The sequence below is a fragment of the Chaetura pelagica genome, unplaced genomic scaffold (genome assembly GCF_000747805.2).
Source record: "Chaetura pelagica isolate M959 unplaced genomic scaffold, ChaPel_1.0 scaffold595, whole genome shotgun sequence".
Classification (NCBI taxonomy): Eukaryota; Metazoa; Chordata; class Aves; order Apodiformes; family Apodidae; genus Chaetura; species Chaetura pelagica.
This window is the reverse complement of record NW_009953221.1, coordinates 169,004-189,351: the sequence shown is the minus strand read 5'-3', so window position 1 is coordinate 189,351 and position 20,348 is coordinate 169,004. Positions and strand designations below refer to the sequence as shown.

At 42.1% G+C, this 20,348-nt stretch overlaps 1 protein-coding gene across 1 annotated transcript in view; it reads left to right on the top strand.

The window, feature by feature from the left end:
- Positions 1-20,348, top strand: part of ARHGEF18 (Rho/Rac guanine nucleotide exchange factor (GEF) 18) — a 46,161-nt gene extending 25,813 nt beyond the window's left edge. Inside the window, exons 12-31 of the mRNA XM_009997793.1 lie at positions 1,401-1,458; positions 4,837-4,981; positions 5,780-5,892; positions 6,082-6,222; positions 6,682-6,932; positions 7,601-7,726; positions 8,894-9,011; positions 9,401-9,649; positions 10,374-10,450; positions 11,905-12,083; positions 12,477-12,568; positions 12,880-13,068; positions 13,705-13,842; positions 14,859-14,980; positions 15,423-15,479; positions 16,093-16,140; positions 17,013-17,480; positions 17,956-18,283; positions 19,976-20,098; positions 20,188-20,348. Of these exons, the coding sequence (XP_009996095.1) occupies positions 1,401-1,458; positions 4,837-4,981; positions 5,780-5,892; positions 6,082-6,222; positions 6,682-6,932; positions 7,601-7,726; positions 8,894-9,011; positions 9,401-9,649; positions 10,374-10,450; positions 11,905-12,083; positions 12,477-12,568; positions 12,880-13,068; positions 13,705-13,842; positions 14,859-14,980; positions 15,423-15,479; positions 16,093-16,140; positions 17,013-17,480; positions 17,956-18,283; positions 19,976-20,098; positions 20,188-20,348 (3,183 nt within the window). The remainder of the gene's footprint in view (positions 1-1,400; positions 1,459-4,836; positions 4,982-5,779; positions 5,893-6,081; positions 6,223-6,681; positions 6,933-7,600; positions 7,727-8,893; positions 9,012-9,400; positions 9,650-10,373; positions 10,451-11,904; positions 12,084-12,476; positions 12,569-12,879; positions 13,069-13,704; positions 13,843-14,858; positions 14,981-15,422; positions 15,480-16,092; positions 16,141-17,012; positions 17,481-17,955; positions 18,284-19,975; positions 20,099-20,187) is intronic.

The following is a 20,348-nucleotide window of genomic DNA, read 5'->3' as shown; positions in this document are numbered from 1 at the left end:
GAAAGCAAAGTTAAATATTTTATTGCTGTAATGAAAACTACTTATTGTGTCTGTCAGAACTGTGACTAACCCTTGTAAGGGTGCTCAAACCTCTCACTTTTTTGGGAAAGATAGTTGAATTATATGTTACCTCTAGATTTAGTGTCACTGTTTTTCTAGCATGTGCCATCTCAAAGCTGATAGAAGAGCCTGAGGGGTGGAGAGGAATTTGCTTATAACAGTTGCATATTATTTACAAGCTGAGCAATGCAGAAGAAGTGATTTCATTTTTGAACTGTCATGAACTTTGTCTTGCTAAACTGTTCATTTTTCATCTGTGTCCCCATGATGCCTGTGATTGCATGTAAGGTCACAGGTTGCTTTCAGCTCTCTGTTGTGTTGTTGTTTTTTTTTCTTCTGGTATTGGTTTTGAAAATAATTTCCTCCTTCTTACAACTAATTATACTTGAGGGAGTTTTAGTTTGCTTTAACCTGCAAGTGTTGATGATTTCAGAGGCTGATAGCAGATTAGGGAGTACTGTGAGGAGGAGAACAGAGCAGAACAGCTCAAACCTGGGCAGTTAGAGCTTAGAGAAGGTGATTTCAGCTGTTGGTGATTTAGAATGTAACTCTTTTGAGGGCAGAAATGTTCTTTTTGGGTTTTTGATACAGACTTTCAAACCTCTCTAGGCATTGTGCATTTTCTTTTTAAACCTAAAAAATTCACTTGCTCTGATGCTTTCTACTCTGTCTCCCAAACTGTAATGGTTGAATCAGCCCTTCCAAACCACTTCTGAAGAGAGCAAAGAGGGAGCAGTAGAACAAAATGATGAGGGGAATAAAGGCAGGAATGAGATCCTCAAAGTGAAGCAAGACTCCCAAAAAGCTATTTGTTACAGACTGCATTACTTACTCAATTTCTTTGCATCTTAAAAAAATTGTATCTTAATGAATTGTAATACCCTAGTGTTGTAAGAAGGAGAGAGTTGTATAGAGTATCAGAGATGCAATTTTAAATTAATAGTCTAAATTTTGGTTGGAACTGGCTGGGTTAGTTTAGTTAGTACTGCTGTAAACTGAACAGCAGCAAAGTGTAGGTGAAGGGTGCCTACATAGAGGGTTTGGTTTCATTTTATAAATTATTTATGATAATAGCTTTAATTCAGCTGTCACTTAGTTTTTTTGTTCTATTTCAGTCTGGTTGATACATGATGGGATTTTTATACAAAGTGTGAATGTCTCTATTTGATTCTTTCTGGAATGTGCAAAAAATCCAAGCTTCCTGAGTCAAATCTTTCCTGCTCTCAATATACAGCTTCCCTTCCAGTTAGTGCTGTATGATAGGGAAAAGATGATTCCTGTTCAGCTGAAAGTTTGGTCTGGATATGTGAGAATATTGTATTTTTTCCCTCTAACAGAAGGATTTGCAGCACAGACCTTCTGGATCTCCACAGAGTTCACCCCAGTGCATTTCCCCAGGTTTGTACTAAAGAATGATTTCTGTGCTCAAGGCTTATCTGTTCAATTGTATTTTTTTGTCTTTAATATGTTTTAAAGGCTAGACACAGGGTGTTATTGAAGTATAGAAAAGGTCTCTTTTAATAAGATGGCTTCATTTTTTTTCTATTGGGAATGGCTTAGAGGCTCCTGGCAATCTCCTGTGTGTTTTTATCTCTTTATCTTTTTATTTTTCTTTATACCTTCTTGCTGTGTAACCTCAAAATATCATGGTGAAAAGGGATCAATAAGCTAGTTTTTCATTGATTGTCTATTCTCTGGCCTCTGAAAAGACTAGAACTGTGAACTTTGTTTTACATCAGATTTTCATAATTGTCTATTTAAAACTTGCCTGCAGCTAGTGGTTGCTAGAAGTCTCTAAGACAAGCTAGCACTAATGGTCTGACCATAAATCTGTGTTGAAATAAAGTGGGAAAAGGGATCTGGGAGGGAAAAAAAGAAGAAGAAAGAGCAGCTGTATTGCAGCATAGGCTTTGAAATAGCTTTTTGCTGCTGGAAAAGACCATTGTGGCCATGGGTGTATGATTTAAAAGGCATTTTAATTGGTAGATGTTACAAGGTCTGTATTAATAGAACAGGCTTCTTGACTCTCAGGTGATTGACTGTGACTGGAGCAGAATTATTTTCTGCCTTGCAGTTGATTTGTTTAGTGGCCTTGCTGGTTGGAAGAAACACAGCTGACATACAAGTCAGAGAATTACTATGTGTTTTTCACATGTTTTTGTTAGGTATCATTTGACTTGCATTGCCAAGTGCCCTTCTTTATGAAGCAGTCCTTACCAAGAAGCAGCACCGAGGCAATAATTGTTACAAGAAGATAAGTAGCTGTTTACATTACCAAGAAAGGTTCTATGCATTTAGGGGAAAGTGCAGTGACTAAAATAGCAAACAATAAGGCATAATGGAAATAGGAAAAGTTGGCTGTAGGGCTGGTCGTTGAAACAGCTCTGTGGTACACAGTCTGGTCTGGTGTGATAGGTTAACAACGATCGATAGGGGCTCTCAGCAGTGTGCAGACAGTGCTAATTGAACTCAGAAAATGGCTTTTTGCTGGTGCAGACTCTGCTAGGCAGCTGGGGCTTATTTTCCATAGTCAAAAGCAGGAGCTGGGAGTTGAAGGAACAACTATTAACATGGGCATTGTATGTCTGTGCCCACAGTGTAATGCTGCAGACTGCAGTGCCCAGCACAAAAAGCCAAAGATATTGTAACAAGATAAAAAAGAAATGTGTTTGAAGGAAGGTACAAGCTGTCTTGGTTGTATGTGTCATCCCCCCCAGTCCCCCTCCCCATGTTTTGCCTCTGGAGATGTTTAGATTTGGCCTAGAGTTGTGAAGCAGAACTTTATGTCCTTGGCTTGTGGAGCACAGAAAGGGAATGTGATGGCTGCTGATTTCAATACTTCCCCAAATGGAAACGGGAGGACATTTACTATTAAGCTGTTGTTTAAGAAATACACCCTTACAATTCTTGCTAATATCTACTTAGTCTCCTCTTTGGGGACAGTAGTCTTGGAGCTTGTCCCTTGGAGATGATGGCAGAGGACTCAGTTTACCCAGCTTGTTGGGTAGACTGAGAATGTGCTGTGTGTGTAGCCAAGAAATTTCAAACCCAAAGGGTATTGGGAAAGGTATTTTCAGCGCAGTGATATAATCTCTATTAAATGTCATTGATGAAACCTCCCCTGCAGCCCTAATAAGATTTTCTAGGCAACTGTTTCAAGGACAATGAAATGAGAGACAAGCAGATGTAGGATATGGGATATCAAGCAATGTGGTAAAACCTGTTTTATGAGAGGAAACATGAATACCTTGATTTAGCTGTGTTTGATTGAGCAAGGCTGAAGCAGAGGGAAAGATGTTTGTTAGTGGAAGAACACAGAGGAATGCAGACTTGTGGGGATGGGTGCACACCAGTATTTTCACAAGAAAAGTTGGAAATTGGTGGTGCATAAACCTTGGCTGGGAACTGGAGAGACTCTTACAGAATCACAGACTGGTTTGGGTTGCAAGGAACCTTACAGATCATCTAGTTCCAACCCTCCTGCATGGGCAGGGACACCTCCCACCAGACCAGGTTGCTCCAGTCTCGGTCCAGTCTCTCCTTGAACACTTCCAGGGATGGGGCAGCCACAGCTTCCCTGGGCAACATGTTCCAGTGTCTCACCACCCTCACAGTGAAGAATTTCTTCCTCATGTCCAACCTAAATCTCCCCTCTTCCATTTTTAATTCATTCCCCCTTGTCCCCTTACTCCCTGCCCTTGTTCAAAGTCCCTCTCCAGTTGCCCTGTAGGCCCCTCTTGAGCTGCTCCAGCAGCATGGTCCTCAGGCAACCTCCCAGACACAGCCCTGGACCAGGAGTCCATGGCAGAGTCCTGGGTTCAGGGAGCCATGAGATCTCTTCCACTCCCATGTCCTTAAAAGCACTTTGAAAAAACAGCAGCTGCAGACCTTGTCAGTAGTGAGTTTTAAAGATTGTCTGGCTGATTCTTCATCTTTGACTTCCCTGAAGTTCCTTTTTTAAAAGGATGTATTTTGTCTCTTGTTCCTTATCATTCATTACAGACATTAGTGCTAAATAATTGTATCCATTTTTTATAAGTCTATTACAGGCTTCCATGTATTGTGTAATAGTGATTAAGGTTTTAAATATCTTTCCAGTTCACAGTCTGCCTAGATTTAAAAAGCATTAAAAAGCTGCAGTATTAAAATTAAATTTAGCCCTGATATCTGTTACATCTAGTGTGTGTGCATGCAGATAGAAATCTCTGTGTAGCAATAAGCATTGCAGAGAACTTGGGGGTTTTATGTGCTCTCAGATTTTTCTTGTTTGCCATGAAATGTTCTGTGCCCTGATAGGGGAGGGTGTGAATAATTGTGTGTAGGTTCTGGTGTTTTACTAAAGGAGAAGATACTTTGCAATTTCCACACTAAATGGGCACAGTAGGGACCAATTTCCTGCACTTCAGACCTGCTGATTTAGCCAATACAGTAAGTTAAGTGGCAGCTTTACATTTCTAGAAGGATCACAGGTAGTATAAAAACACTGCATCTCTGGGGCCACTTTACTGTGCCAAGTCTGAGGGCAGCCAGTGGTGAGCATGGGGAATACAAATTCAAAAAGCAGCGGCAGAAGCAACACAATTCCAGCTCATCCTGAGCTCTCTTTTTGTGGTTCCTTTTCAAGAAAATGGAATGAGAATGTTTTTTTGGACAACGAGCTCTTGACCTCCAAGATCCTGTCCGTTCTCCGGCCGCATTCCGAGCGAGGGCTGAGAGCAGGGGAGCTGCAGTGCACACCTCATTTTCTGAGCACCAATTCCATTTTTGCCTCTCTAGCAGCTTCCCTGAAGGAGCAGCCCCGAAGTCTTCTCCTGGGACCGGATGGCACCCCAGGACTGTCACGGAATCTCGGCATGACTATCGCCCAGAGAGGAAATTCTCAGGCTCCTTTGAATCCTGCTGGAGCTGTTAGCAAATTGGGGTAAGTCAACTGTTTTTTCTCCTCATTCTGCTGCTCCCCCCCTCCCCTCCCAAAACTGCTTAGAGAACTGAAGCAAGAACTAAACCTCAAAAGAGGTTCACGGAGCTTTTAAGGGTGCAATTAATTCTAAATATCTCCTAAACAGGAAGCTGGTTAAAAAGAATTAAATCTAAGCTATATTTTTAAATGTCAATCACCTTGTCTTTAGTCCCTCTGCACTATGTAAAAAAAGATATCATACAAAATAGGGCAGTATTTGAGTATCTCTGTCTAACTGATGGTTTGTGTGGGTATATTTGTCCTCAGACTTGTTGAAATTCAGTGATCTGAGTTGAGTTATTCTAGGTAGTGCTCATTCTGGCTAGTGGAGGAGACAGCAGGGTTTTAAATTGCAGGATACCTTGATTAAAATAGTAGGCTTATTCAAAGCTATCTGCTGTTTTAAGGAGTTGTTTAGTTTTTCTGTGCCACAGTTATGCTCCCTTCTCAGTGAAAGTGCCCTTTGTGCTCTGAACTGGCTGGGGTTTGTCACCAGGTGATGTCTTTATAAAATGTCATCCCAGAAGTTGCATATTCACTCGTGCTGCTCTGATTAAAGCTGTAATATTTCAGTGATGGAATTGCTAAATTGACTGTTTTAAAGTGCAACCATAGCTTTTATATATTTCTTTTAAGTGCATTGCACTGAAGTTTAGGAAAGATGCTTGTTAAAGTAGTTAGATTTTCTTTTGAAGGAACTTGGGAAAAATTGTTACTGTTCTGTTTTGGTCCTTTGGTCTAATTTCTTTGGCCATTTAGACTAATTCCAGGAGACATGGATGAAGGAGATTCAGGCTTTATAAAATTTAAGCAGACTTCAGATGATGTTGTCTCACTTGCACCTACAACAGCAGACTCCACTTTTCTGGAAGGTATGGAATTTCTGTGCTTTTCAGGATTTTTATGGGGTTTCTATTCTTTTCAGGGTTTTTATGACATTTCTTATACAATCTTAAAGCAGCACTGAGATGTTTTTGTTTTTTGTTGCTGTTGTTAATGATGATAATGAAGGATATGGTGGGAAACAATCACAACTGACATGGAATGTGCTTTTGGTCTAGATGCATATTTTGTGTCTCTCCGGAATGAAATAGAAGCAGATGCTCATGAGTTTGAGGCAGAGTCTTGGAGTGTTGCAGTGGAGCAGCCCTATGCAAAAAGGCAAAAGAAAGAAGTTATAAAAAGGCAGGATGTGATTTATGGTAAGATAATTTGTTATTTTTTTAAATTCTTATAACTTTTTCATAGTGCCACTGGTTTGAAAGAAGGCAGAAATAATGGTATTTATTGGCTGCCACTTTGGAGTGTGCTTGAAAACCAAAATTGAGAAGATTTTCAAGTGTGTTACCTGTCTGAGTGTGCATAAGTCCTTCTGTTACTGATTTTAAGCCACCCATAGTTTCCAGTACGTCTTGTAAGGAGCAAAGCCCAACTCTCCAGTTAGGGAATAGCTCAACCTCAGCTGGAAGATGTTAAATAATTAGGGACAGTCACTGTTTGGGAGATGAGCAGGGCAAATTTAGGAGCTTCACATCAGGTGTGCAAAGATTGAGGTGGAGAAGGAGGTGCAAAAGATGGTGGCTTCCAGAGCCTGCTCTTCTCTATCTCCTCACTGCACAGCACATCCATGACTTTGGAATTTTGTATTTCCCCTTGCCCAGAGCTGATGCAGACTGAAATGCACCATGTCAGGACACTGAAGATAATGCTGAAGGTGTACTCCAAAGCCATGAGAGAGGAACTGCAGTTCCCCAATGCAGTCATCAACAAGCTCTTCCCCTGTGTGGACGAGCTGCTGGAGCTCCATGGGCAGTTCCTGCTCCAGTTAAAGCAGCGACGGAAGGAATCCTTGGAAGAAGGCAGTGACCAAAATTATATAATCCAGAACATTGGAGACCTCTTGGTCAAGCAGGTGTGAATTAAATTCTACCAATGTCCTTAACACTATACATTTCTAAATAAACTAACTGTAAGGTTAAAGTTCTGTTATGTAAAGGTTGATTTAATATGGGCTTTAAGATGATTTTCCCAGCAGTGTATCTGGTCCTAAATAACATGAAAGGTGCATTAAATGTTGTTTGGGCATGTTGTGGGATATGCACCTACAGATGGTTTGGCTCTGGTTTTCATCTGTTCCAAAAGTAAAGTAATCTATTCCTGGTGTCCATCCTGCATTTAATGCTGAGCTGCCTGGTTTTAAAAATGCAGTGAAGATCCTTTGAACTGATTAACAGCTTTTGCACCCATTTTACTGTGGAGTGGATGCAGATATTTCATATATCCTGACTGGTTTTTGCCTTTCCCCTTTTACAGTCTTTTTAATTGCAGGGGCCCAGAAATCCTTTAAAAAAATTATCATCATGTGATAACAATCATTTAATATTTGGTGATCTGGGGGTATTCCAAGCTCTCAGATGTCACACTGCTTAAATCTCTCATTTCTGAGATAGAATAAATTGAAATATTGAAGAAATGTCCCCATAATCAGTTACCATAAAAGCATGTTCCACCTGGGTTTTGCAGTGGAGGGTGGTTTGCTCTTCATGATTCCTGTCTTTCATTTTTGGTATTTCCAATTAGTTTTCAGGTGAAAATGGGGAGAGAATGAAAGAGAAGTATGGTGTGTTCTGTTGTGGACACAATGAAGCTGTTAGCCACTATAAAGACCTGCTCCAAAGCAATAAGAAGTTCCAAAACTTAATAAAGGTAAACAACCAGAAGTCTCCCATTCTGACTGTGCAGAAGATACTTGATCATTCTAGGTTTTATTTTGGACTTGAAGACCTCTTAAATGTGAATGAGCAGTGTTAGAGGCAGCTTCTCCTTACCTGATGGGTGGTTCTCTTCTTGTGTTTTATGTCTTTTGAGCTGTTTGGACACAAAGCCACAATTAGTAAGTGTTAAATTTGAGGCAAGCACTTGAGGGCACATAGGACTGGGGAATAATAGGGGATTTGTTCTGTTCCTGGCTCTCTCACTGGCTGCACTGCTGTGTCACAATCTTTGTCAATTGGCTGGATAATAAATGAAATCAACGTTTAATGCTGTGGATGAACCACTACAGGAAAAAGCAGAACAGGAAGGGCTGAGGAGACATGGGCAGAGTGGAGCTGTAACCTGAGGCTCAGGTGGCTTTGCAGGGCCCTGAGTGTTCTCATCTTCCACTCAGCAGTAAGTGATACTGTGTGAACTTTCCAACGTGGCTCTATACCTACAGCTCCTCTGAACTAGGTGTCTTTAAAAGTGAGAACACTTTCAAGGAAGTAAATAAGTCATCAGAGTAAATTTTTTAAATATATAAACTCAGCTTTCATAAAGAAAAATCTTGGTACTGGTTCAGTTGCCAGTGTTGCTCTGCAGTCAGGCTCAATAGTGGGATTCCAGAGAATTGGGTTGGAAGGGACCTTAAAGATCATCTTCCCTTTCTAAGCAGAAACAAGTTTCTGTAAATCAACCCTCTGATGAACTTACAGTGGTAAAATATAGATGTAGTTTATTCATTATTAACCTAATTTGGCTGTTGGATGTTTGAATCTGGTTTTAAAAATATAGTACTATTCTATGTATTTATTTAAGGACTGATTCTGTTATAAAAGGTAATCAGCAGTTAGCAGATAGGCAGTCAAACATTTCAGATGTGGAACTGTCTCTGCTTGTTTCCAGATCTAGTTAACAGCAGTTGAAAATTATACCTCAAATATTTTTCTAGTAATTAAAGCTTATTTTTTTTTGCTGTTTTACTTTAGTAAAAGAGCGCAGCTGATCTTGTGGTGCTGTGCCTCGTTGTACAAAGACAGAACGTGTGTGAATGGGGAGGTGAGGGAGTTAGAGCAGTGTGTGCAGTGGCTGTGATGGGTCTGTCCTGTTTTCCAGAAAATTGGCAACTGTTCCATTGTGAGGAGACTTGGTGTCCAGGAGTGCATCCTCCTGGTGACGCAGCGCATCACCAAGTACCCGGTCCTGGTGGACCGTATTATTCAGAACACAGAAGGTGGGTTCCTTGAGCTTTCCTGGAAGCCTCACAGTGTCTTCCTGGTCCTTTCTCCCATGTTCTGTGTGTTCTTTCCTCAGATGGGGGACAGGCTTTCTCACTTCTTGTTAGCTTGAGATGCTATTTTAGATGCACGTCCCACAGCAGAGGGTCAGGAGCACAATTAAATGCCAAGTCTGCAACCACAAAACCATAGTCATTAAGCCTGTCAGTTCATGAGGGATTTAGACCTTCAGGGTATTTTGTTTTCTTTTATTTTTAAACTTAACCTCTTAGGAAATACTGTGAGATGTTCAATATGGAACCTTCATGTTAAAAGATGTTTGGGTGTCTCGTATCTTGCATTCCAGAGTTGAAAATGTGACTGATGGCTGCTCTTTTTCTCTTAGCTGGAACTAGAGATTATGAAGAGCTGACCCAGGCCCTCAGTTTAATTAAGGACACAATCACCCATGTGGATGCCATGGTAAATGAGTGTGAGAAGGGGCAACGCCTGAAAGAGATTATGCACAAAATGGAGCTGAAATCATCTGGGAAGTACAAAAATGGACTTTTATTCCGGAAGGATGACATGGGCCAGAGGAGGCTGCTGCTGGATGGGATGCTCTACTGGAAAGCTGCATCAGGACGACTCAAAGGTAAAGGGCCAAGAAGGGGAAAAGTGCCACTAGGAAACTAATTTTTTTAAATTTTTTTTAGTAACTGTTTATTACTGATCGATTGAGTATAAAAGATGATGACAGGAACCTGCTTGTTTAATAGGATATTGGAGGAAATAGCACTTGTTCTATTCTTGGCTTGTCCAATAAGCATCTCTATAAGCATGACAAGTTCCTTATGCTGTTTGCTTATTATCTGCCTGGTCTGCTTTCCAATTCAAGAGGGAGGTCTTCAGGTAGATGACAAAGCTTTGAGTCATCCTGACTTAGTCTCCTGTGGAAAGGCATTATCTTGTGTGAGCTGTGGTTCACACTTGGTGAAATCGTGTCCTATCAACCCCCATGGCACCTTCATTCTGCAGGATGTCTGTTCTGCCAGCAGATCAGAACAGTGTCCCTCAGTGAGTATTTTAACAGCTTCAGGTGTTCAAGGAGAAGCTTCAATGGCACATAAAAGGCAACCATGGATAAGTGGTTCTGTGGACATCTGAGGTTCCAGAAGAATCTGCTTATTGTGCTGGTTCTGCAGGGCTGCAAGCTCTCTGTGGACAAGCCCAAATTCAAGACAGTAGCAGAGCCAATACTGCAAATGTTGACCTATTCCCTGACCCACAGGAAATGTGAGTGATTTTTGTGTCTGTACAAGTCTTGCTGCTTTAAAATCCACTTTTTTTTTTCCCTTTTTTTTCTGTTGTTGCTGTAGATATCCTGGCAGTCCTGTTAACTGATGTACTGTTGCTCTTGCAAGAAAAGGACCAAAAATACACATTTGCATCAGTGGTAGGTGTTGCTCTTCTTACTTAATACATTGACTTATGGTATTTGTGAAAGTGACAGTAAGTACAGAAGAAGTACAGGTAGAGCCTGAGATTTCCTGGGGGCAGAGAACCTCCCCGAAGTGAATTTGATATGCACCAAATCACATTAATTACTGCAGCACTCTAGAACACTCAGTGGATCCACTTGCTTTTCTAGGGCACTTCCACAGGTATCCTCAGAGCAGTTAATTGTGCACATTTTGTCCTGATCTAGTTCAGTTGTGGCTGTAAATTTCTATAAATCAGAAACTAAGAAAACATTTTATGTCATTGCTTTCTGGGGTGTGTTTTTTTTCAAGACATGAACATTAGAGCCAAGTTTAATGGCAACAGTTATACTGGTGACCTCAGGGCTGCAAAAATAACCAACTGCTTTTCAAATTACCCTTCTCCTAATGTACAGAATGGGGATATTTTCACAAATCTCTGATCTCTGCTCCATGGTGGGGTTTTTTTCCCTCCAGTAATATGCTCTACAGTTACAGACTGATCCATGTTTTGCATCTTTGGATTTATGTAGCTTATTTGAAATGTAGGTATCACTTTTCCATAGATAAATCAAGCGAGTGAGAGGAGCAAATGGATTTGCTCAGTGATTCTGTTGTTCCAGTGACCTGTGCTTATGTCTGGAATTGCAGGGCAGCTGCTCAGAGGAGCTGGCAAAGCCCCATGTTCCTGGTGGCTCCTTCACAGTTCAGTTTTCTCTTTGTCAGTCTAGATTATGCTGTGAAGGTTCAGTTGGAGGGGTCTGGGAAGGTTCAGCAGTTACAAGGAAATGTGTTCTTCTGGGGAGGATCTTTCTAGGCTGCCTATGTTGGACCTGTGCTGTGTGGATAGGTTATTTGTAACTAATATCCCTCTGTAAATTTATTTTCATGGCAAAGACTGACAGTTAATCCAGTTAATCCTTAGTTACCCAATATATGATTTGTCACCTTGTTTTGTTATTCACAGGGCCTGATTGCACACTGTAACACCTCTATTTTGGTTTTTTTTCCTATCTAACTTGCTACCTTAAGAATTTCTAACACTTTCTTTTGTTCTCTCATTTCACTTTTGTTTTCTTTTTGAACAAATTTTGCTTTGGCCTCTTTTTGAACAAAGTTTTTGGGCCTGTTCTTGACTTCTGATGCCCAGTGGAAATCCTCAGCTGTTTAAACTGATCCAGGCTTTAATATTCAATCAGATGCTTTTAATATTTAATCTGGAATGTACATTCATTCCATGTTTTTTATGGTTGATGAGTAAAAAAATGACAATTTTTGAAAGTGTCATGTGAAGAGGCCAGTAACATTATAGTGCTGTGGTGTTACAGCTCATGGTGCCCTGTATAAATAGAAGATGGGGGGAACTAAGAACTGCAAACCCTAAAGAATATATATCATGTAGTGCAGTAAATTGTATTTTGTTTTCCAGGACTCTAAACCACCAGTTATCTCACTGCAAAAGTTGATTGTAAGAGAGGTCGCTAATGAGGAAAAGGCAATGTTCTTAATTAGTGCTTCCTTAAAAGGACCAGAGATGTATGAAATTCACACTAGCTCAAAAGAGGAGAGGAATTCCTGGATGGCACACATCCGCAGAGCTGTAGAAAGGTAATTTAGGAGGGAAAGGCAAGAGGGATTTCTTGCTCATCAGTCTTCTGTTTGCAGGACTCTGAGGTGGAAATTTATTGTAAAGATCCATTTGACTGTCCCTAAACTTCCTTTGTCAGACTGAAGCTTGTGGTTCTGTTTGTTTGGTGGGAAGAAACCATCCATAAAGATGCAATAGAAAGCAGGCAAAGACTTAATTCTGCTCTTTTTAAAAAAAAGAAATAAAAAATGTGGTTCACTGATGTTAAATGTAACAAGGCTTTGGGTAAGGGAGGAGGACTGATCCACAAGATAAATCACGCCCTAGGCAAGAGCTTCTGGTTGAATGCAGAGATGTTTTTAAGTTATCTAATATGTAAACCAAATGTGTATGTGTCTTCCCCCTTTGTACAGCTGTCCTGATGAAGAAGGAGGAACACTTAATGAACCTGAAGCAGAGAGGAGGCTGGCTGAAGCAAGAGCTGCCAAGTTAAAAGATTTTCAAGGTAATGGCTTAGTTATATATTCCACAAACTGCTTCCCAGCATCATTTGTGATTGATGACCATCCTTCATGCCTTTATCACACAATGTGATCGAGTTTCTCCTTCATAAGTCTTTCAGGGTAGTGCAAGATTATATAGAAATAGTTAAATAAGTCCAGTAAGTGTTGTGGGCTCCCTGAGTTTTCCCCTCAACTGTTAATTATCTCTCTGCGTTTGATGCTCTGCCCATAAAATAAACAATCATCTTCCAGATTGGATGTTGTGCTCTGGCAGTGATTAGGAAGGCAGAACTGAGTTTGTTTCTTCCTTTAGAGCGTTTGAACATGAAAGATGACCTGATCCTACAAAGTCTGACTGAGAAGCAGCAGATTTATCTGGAAATGTCTGAAATGAATGGGTTTGAAGACCATTCCCAAGGATCCCGATCCAGGCTGCTGCTTCGGGGGGATACCTCAGAAAACCTGCAGGGGGAGGTGATCTTGAAGTCTGCAGTGACAGAAGGTGAGTGTGGATGTTCACTCAGATGCAAGGGTGGGGATAAGCACGTAGGATCTAAGTACAGGGCCTGAAAAGCATCCTGTAATAACATAATGCTTTTATGTAACACTGTTCAGACTTCCTTATTCTCAGAACCAATCTGCAAGACAGATGGTTATAGGTAGAGAACCTCCTCACACCTTGGATTTTTGATTTTTAAAGATCAACCACTGGAGCCTTAGGATGAGTCTGTTCAGATGGGTTAACAGAGAACTCTTAATAATAGACCAGTCCTGAAATATAATATTATATGAGAGTTCTATATTAAAATAGCCTCTCTAAAGATAGTATATTTAGAAAGAAAATAAGCACAAACATGATTTTTATTTTGGAAAAAGAAAAAAAAACAGCAAGCACTGAAGGTTGGTAATCTAACCTGCAGTTAAGGAAGAGGTTATCTTTCTATGTGCAGTAAGAAGAGCCTGCAGTACAGAGCTGCTCACAAAGGAAAATTCATCTGTACTGCAGGAAGTCTCTCCAACTGCCCAATCTTTTAATGTACTTGATGCTTGGAATGTTACTTTTTAATTTGTTAACATTATGCATTTGTCTCACTGCATAGACCTGGCTGTTGACATGGCATGTTCTCCTCTTTCCTAGCTGAAAATCTCCAGAACCTGATCTTCACTCACCTGGGCTGTGGATCCTGTCAGCCTGAAGATGTGTCTGGGTCAGGGCTCCCTAGGAGGGCAGAGACCTTTGGAGGCTATGACAGTAGTCCCTCAATTTCAAATAAAAGTAAGAAAGGGACCATTCAGCATTTTTCTGAGCTTCTTAGGTCTTCACTCATTTTCTCTGTGCAGAGAAAGAGAGAAGAAAAATGTTAGGCTCTGATATAAGGAAATTTCACCAGGCTCTAAGAGAATGATTAGAGCAAATTTGTGCTATTATCATGTTGAATGTTTTGCTTCCCATACCAACACTAGAGAGCAGAGTAGGGCTCTGGTTTGGTGCTATGCTAAGGGCATTACCTTAAATGATACTTTCTAATTATCACAATTCCACACAGAATTTTAACTTTGTTGGGAAAACAAATAAAGCAGCTCAACCTGAAAACCTAGGAAATTTGAATTCAGCTGCTTGGTTTTTATTATTGGCTCATGAAAACTTTTTTTTCCACTTCTATTTGTGTCTGCACAGTCACTAGAGGGTTGCTGAGTAACATAAATTGCCCTTTTGGCACTGATCACTTAATTAATGGAGTAAGTGGAAATACTAGATACTATTTATCTCCATTTTTGCTTCATGCATTTACTAAGAAATAGGATGGTGTTTATTTCACTGGTTGTGAACCTCTAGAATCCTTTTTGTTGTCTCTCTGTAAATGTAATACTATACTTCTTTATACATTGGGGTTTCTGTCTCCCCCTGCCTCCTTCCATGCTCACACTGGTGCTGCTTTAACTAGAATTTTTCTACTAAAAAGTATTCCATGTTCTGAGCTTGCAATTCTGGCAGCCACAGAGGATCATTTTCATGCTGACATGGTGGTTGCTTCACTTAAAATAGTGTAATGTAATTTGAACTTACTCTCCCTATTTATCTTAACCCACTCTTCTCAAGTTTTTTTACTTTTTTGAGCAGTCCTGCTTCTCACTTGTCTCCTCTTCCACTTGGAAGCAGCATGGACATGCCATGCAGTTGCATATTTTTGGTTCTAACCTGAAAGTCACCTTTTTTTCCTGCTTGCTGTGTTATGCAGAGGATTTTTGCAGGCCCTGGCGTGAGCTGCTCATACTCCACTCTTCTTTCAGGTGGTAGTTCTAGGAAGAACAGCAGTGGTGACCAGAGGCAGTGGGAATGGAGAGGCCCTGCAGTGAGCTCAGATGTGCAGCTCCATGACCTCCCCTCTGATGCAGAAGAAGGACCTCAAACTGTACGTTGGGCTTATGTCCCATTTAAATGCATTTCCTCACTTTCCTCTTCATCATAGTGGTCAGAATAAACCCCACAAAGCTCAAAGTTGTAACAGCTGGTGGGACTGGACTGTGACAAGAGTTCTGTCTGCCCAGTTACTAGACTCTATCAAGGATGGTTTGTAAGGGCAAGTTGATAGCTCAGCACTTGAGATGCATGATAGTTTGGTGTTACATTTGTTCATTTGGTGCTGTATGATTAACATTTCACTTTGATCACCACACATTTGGCTCAGGCTGACTTCTCATTAAAGTATTCTTGATAAATGTCCTTCGGTGTAGAGGAAAAACCTCTGCTCCAGTGCTAAATGCTGCTCCCTAGTGAGATGAGCCCTTCCAGCTTGTTCTGGCAGCACTGCCAGTGCCCAATGAGTGTCTCTGTTGTTTGTGTCTCATTTGCAGAGTGATGGAACAAGGCTGGATGACAGCAGTGGGTTTCAGCCCACCATAGAGTCTCAGGTATGTTACTTCTGCTGGTAGGAAAGCTGATGGGAAATAGCCATATTATAATAATAGCATGTAAAACCAAACCAAAAAAAAACAACCAAACACCAAAATCTCAGTATTCTTAATGCCTGGGGAACAACAAGCACAACAGCCTGTGCCTGATGATCTAACATATTATGAAGACAGAGGTAAGTCCCATTAGAAAACAAAGATGGGTTCTGGTTGTGCAGACTGGCTGACTACCTCTGCCTCTTTGGAAAGCTTGTGTGTTCTCAGCTCACTGACAAAACCTGCCTCCCAGCCTCCTGTGAGTGCTGTGCCTGTGCAGGGAGTGATTCAGTGCTGAGCATGGGAGGGAGTGATCATTAAATAGCTCAAGTGCAGAAAACTCAATGCAGATTCTTCTCTGGAATCCTGGTGCTCATCTGCAGGGACTAAGATGCTGAAATTCATCATGCTTCATATTGCTGTGCTGGTTCTTGCTGCCTTAGAGTACCCATGTAGCCATGCTTATCTTGGGTGTGTTTTTATACAGATGCTGGTGGTGGTTTTCACTGTTTAAAAGAGGTTAATACATCAAAACAGAGCTCTGTTAAGTGTCCTTTTTCCTTCCCCTCCTCTTCAGCTTGTCCAAAGGATACAGACACTGTTACAGTTGCTCTTCAGTCTCCAGGTAAACCACTATTTACTGTCCAAAAGGTTCATTAGGCATGAAATGTAATGAAATTCGGGCAGTGTGGAGAGGAGCTGCCATAAAATATCCCTTAAAGCTAGAGTGAAGTGCAGAATTTAAGACCTGACACTCCAGGAAGCAAACACTGTGCCTGGTGTTATGCAGGAAGTGTTAGAGCTGTTGTCTTAAGTAATTGCTTCCTTTTTCCTGCCCACTTAAATGCAGTTCTGCTGCTGCTTGGAGCTCTGACTGCCCTCTCTGCTCATTTCTTAAAATTGTTGTTGATGGACTCATCTGAATTTACTAGTTGTATTGGTGATTATTTGTAATCAATAATATTTGGGCTGGTTGGATTCAGAGCACTAATTTTCTAGTACGTGGAGGAGCTCCAGGAAACCTGGGGCTGTTGACAAGGGTGTGTAGCAAGGAGACAAGGGACAATGGCCTTAAAGTAGAGCAGGGAGATCTAGGTTGGATATAGGGAAGAAGTTCTTCACAACGAGGGTGGTGAAGCACTGGAACAGGTTGTCAAGAGACGTGCTGGAGGTCCCATTCCTGGAGACATCCAGGCTCAGGCTTGACCAGGCTCTGAGCAACCTGATCTAGTTAATAAGGTCCCTGTGCACTGCAGGGGGGCTGGACTAGATGACCTTTCAAGGTCCCTTCCAACCCCACACCTTCTATGGTTCTATGAGGTGTTCATTTTGCCTTGCATAAGCATCACTTCATGTCAGTCATGATGGGCTGTACAAGCTCTTGAAGACAAAAGTCTCTCTGATCTAATAAGGTAGATGCTGTTGTCTTTTCTTTAGCTGTGCCTGTGGTTTTTTTTAACCCATGTGCCTTATGCTGAGCTCCTCACTTCCCTGCAGGCAGTGATATCCCAGCAGGACAGCTACATCGAGATGCAACGCGCCACCATGGCAGACCGCGAGAAGCAATACCGGCTGCAGTCTACACGGGGCAACCTGCTGCTGGAGCAGGAGAAACAGAGGAACTTTGAAAAACAAAGAGAAGAACTGATGAATGTCCAGAAACTCCAGAACCAGCTGAAGCTGGAGCAGCAACGCCTGGAGCGTGAGAAGAGTCGGCAGCAGAGGGAATTCGGGAGCGCGGAAGCGCGGCTGCAGGAGCGCGAGGAGGAGACGCGGCAGCTGAGAGAGAAGTTGAACCAGGAGAGGGAAGAGCTGGAGAGGCAGCGAGAGGCCTATCAGCACGACCTGGAGAGGCTGAGGGAGGCACAGAGAGCAGTGGAGAAAGAGAAGGAGCGTCTGGATCAGCTAAGGAAGCTGAAGAAGCAGAACACGGTGTCAGGCGCTTTCTCCCCAGAAATGGGACAGGTGAGAAAGGAGGTTTTGTGGAGTTTTGTTTCCATGAACCTTCTGCCTCTTTTTGCACAACTAACCCATGCTGGCTTTTTACTGGGAGCACCTCTCCTATTAAGACAGTCTGAGAGAGCTGGGGTAGTTCAGTCTGGAGAAGAGAAGGCTCCAGGGAGACCTTAGAGCACCTTTCAGTGCCTTAGGGGGCTCCAGGAAAGCTAGGGAGGGACCTGGGACAAGGGCAGGGAGGGATGGGATGAGGGAGATGGATGAAAACTGGCAGAGGGGATTGAGGTGAGACATGAGGAGGAAATTCTTGAGTGTGAGGGTGGTGAGACCCTGGAACAGGTTGCCCAGAGAAGCTGTTATATTGTTATATTTTTCACCAGAAAGTGCTTTATGCTCTCAGGGCTGGGGGTGGTCTCTCATTGTACCTGAGAGGATGAAAATACCCATTTGACACAGAACATGAAGAAGGTTTTTCCTCACACAGAGCCAGATGCTGAGTCATTCCATGAGCTTCAATGGAGAAGGGATGGAACCATCTCTACCTGTCATGAAAACCTCAGTGAGAGTGAGTGTCTCTGGGCTGGATTACCTGGAGAGGCCAGACCTGGTTCGTAGGGACAGTACCAGCCTGGAGAACCGGCCAGCCCTGGCACTGAAGAATGAAGTGCCAATCCATCTCCTGAGTGCAACTAATCAGATCCAGAAACCAGCTGCAGTTCAGCAGCAGATTCCCACGAAACTGGCCACTTTCACAAAAGGAAGCAAAGAGAAAGGTGGGAAGAACAAAGCATCTCATAGGACAGACAGCTCAGGTAAGTGTATTGAAGTGCATTTCTGATCTCTGCCAGCATCACAGGGAGACACAACACTAGTTTAAACCTCTGGCTGCCTGGGTGGAACCCAGAAATTAATCTGCTACAAATTATAAGTGTGCTTTCTGCAGTTAGTAGACTCTTAAAATCCTTCAGTTAGGAGTTATATGTGGAATTAGTTACTATTTACATTGGAAATGTAGCCCAAAAGGAGAATGTTGAAAGTGGAATTCTGTAATCCAGCAGGACTGAATGATGGTGAGAGTTTGGAAACCTGGGTGTAAAATATTGTTGCCTGCCAAGCTGTAGCATTAAAGGAAAACAGCAACTGTTTGGCTTGTTCTGCATGAGGGCAGCGGTTTGAGGCTGGCTGAGCCTTTTTTCACTCCCTGTTCAGAGTTGTAGTGACACTGAATGCCATGCCTTTCTTAGCACCAGTCAGTTGTTAAGTACAGGTTTCCAGGCCAGAACTGAGCTGCTGTGTGTGTTGCAGAGTGGAAAGAGGCTCCTTCTCTCAGAAATAGAAGCAAGTAAAAATACAGTCTCCCTTCCATGGTGTCATTTCTGGTGCTAACTGCTGGGTACTAAAGTAGTGATCTTTGCCAATGACAGACACAACAAAAAACCACTTTTTCTCCACCCCCTAAAATAGCCTAAATGCCAGCTTAGGAGAACAGCCTGTAATTTTAAGTTACAAAATTCTCTTTTCAGCTTTCTATAGGATTCAGACTTGGCAAAGTTACCCTTCTCTTGGACCTGCACTGCTATGGTGGACTGAGGGCCAAGACTGTCTAGGGAGGGGGAAGGTCTTTTGCACATTGAAGTAATGTTTGTCATGCCTGAAGTTTAGTACAAACTTGCTTATGTTCTTGCACAGAAATGAAGCCTAAAATCCTTTTACCCTGAATATCAAATGCTGGTAAATGAGAAAATGAAGCTCTTATACCACATCCTCTCAACTGCATTTTTTAAATAGCTCTTAATGATCTCTGCAATGGAAATGTACTTAATGATGTTTTTATTGAATTGATGTGGAAGGTATAAAACACAAAGCTATTGGTGTCTATTCTCTTGTGAGTATTAGTGGGAGATGCATGTTTGTATTGCCCATATGTAGATCCCAGACTAAAATGGAACAAGACTTTCTGTACCAGAGGCAAAATACCATGTATTGAATTTGGTTTTTGTGACGTGTAAGGAATGTGCACTAGGAGGAGTGCTTTGGATGCAGAGTGACCATTTCATGAATTGCTTTTATTGTTGAAATGAAGGAACTGACAGGCTGTAACACCAGGATCAGTGCCTGATTCTGAGCAGCTGGGAGGCAGCTGGAGAGCAGGGCCAAACCAGCATCCCTCTGCTGCCTGTTCAGAGTAGCACAAACAGCCATTGCTGTTTGAATGCTAAGGACAAGGACTTTTTCCTCTGCTGTGCTTTATAACACTAGGTATTTAATCTGAGGTTGTCAGGGACTGAAGTCAAGTCCTCAAGGGAGAGGAGGGAGGAAGGATTCGTGGTCTGAACAGCTGAGGAGAAAATTTAAGCAACTTGAAGCAGAAGCACCAGGTCCTTGTGTTCTAGCAGCTTCCTTGGTTATGCAACAGTGTCAGTGCAGTGGGCCCCAGCATGAAACAGTGACCTTTATGAAGTACTGCCAGCCTCAGTTACTAATGTCTAACATATTTCCTTCAGCATCTGTGGATCAGAAGCAGCTGCTTCCCCCCAGGCTGGTGGGACGAGAGGAGGGTGTCCTGAGGGGCAGAAGATCAGCAAGCCCTGTCCTCCCCAGTAGCCAGCCCCCTGCATTCCAGCCAGGTATGTCTTGACTCACCTTCACACCCATGGAAACACATCAGGCTGTCTGTGCAGTGCCATGAATCCCTCTTCTTCCGTGTTTTTTGTAGAATTTTACAGCCCTTTAGATGCTCAGCCAGAACCACTCCCACCTGCCTCAGCAAACCTGCTCAAGCCCAACAACCTTCACGTCCAGACCCTGGTGACCCCTCAGCCGAGTCTCCTGAACGTGCAAGATGATACCAGCAAAGAAGATGTGATTTTCTTCTAA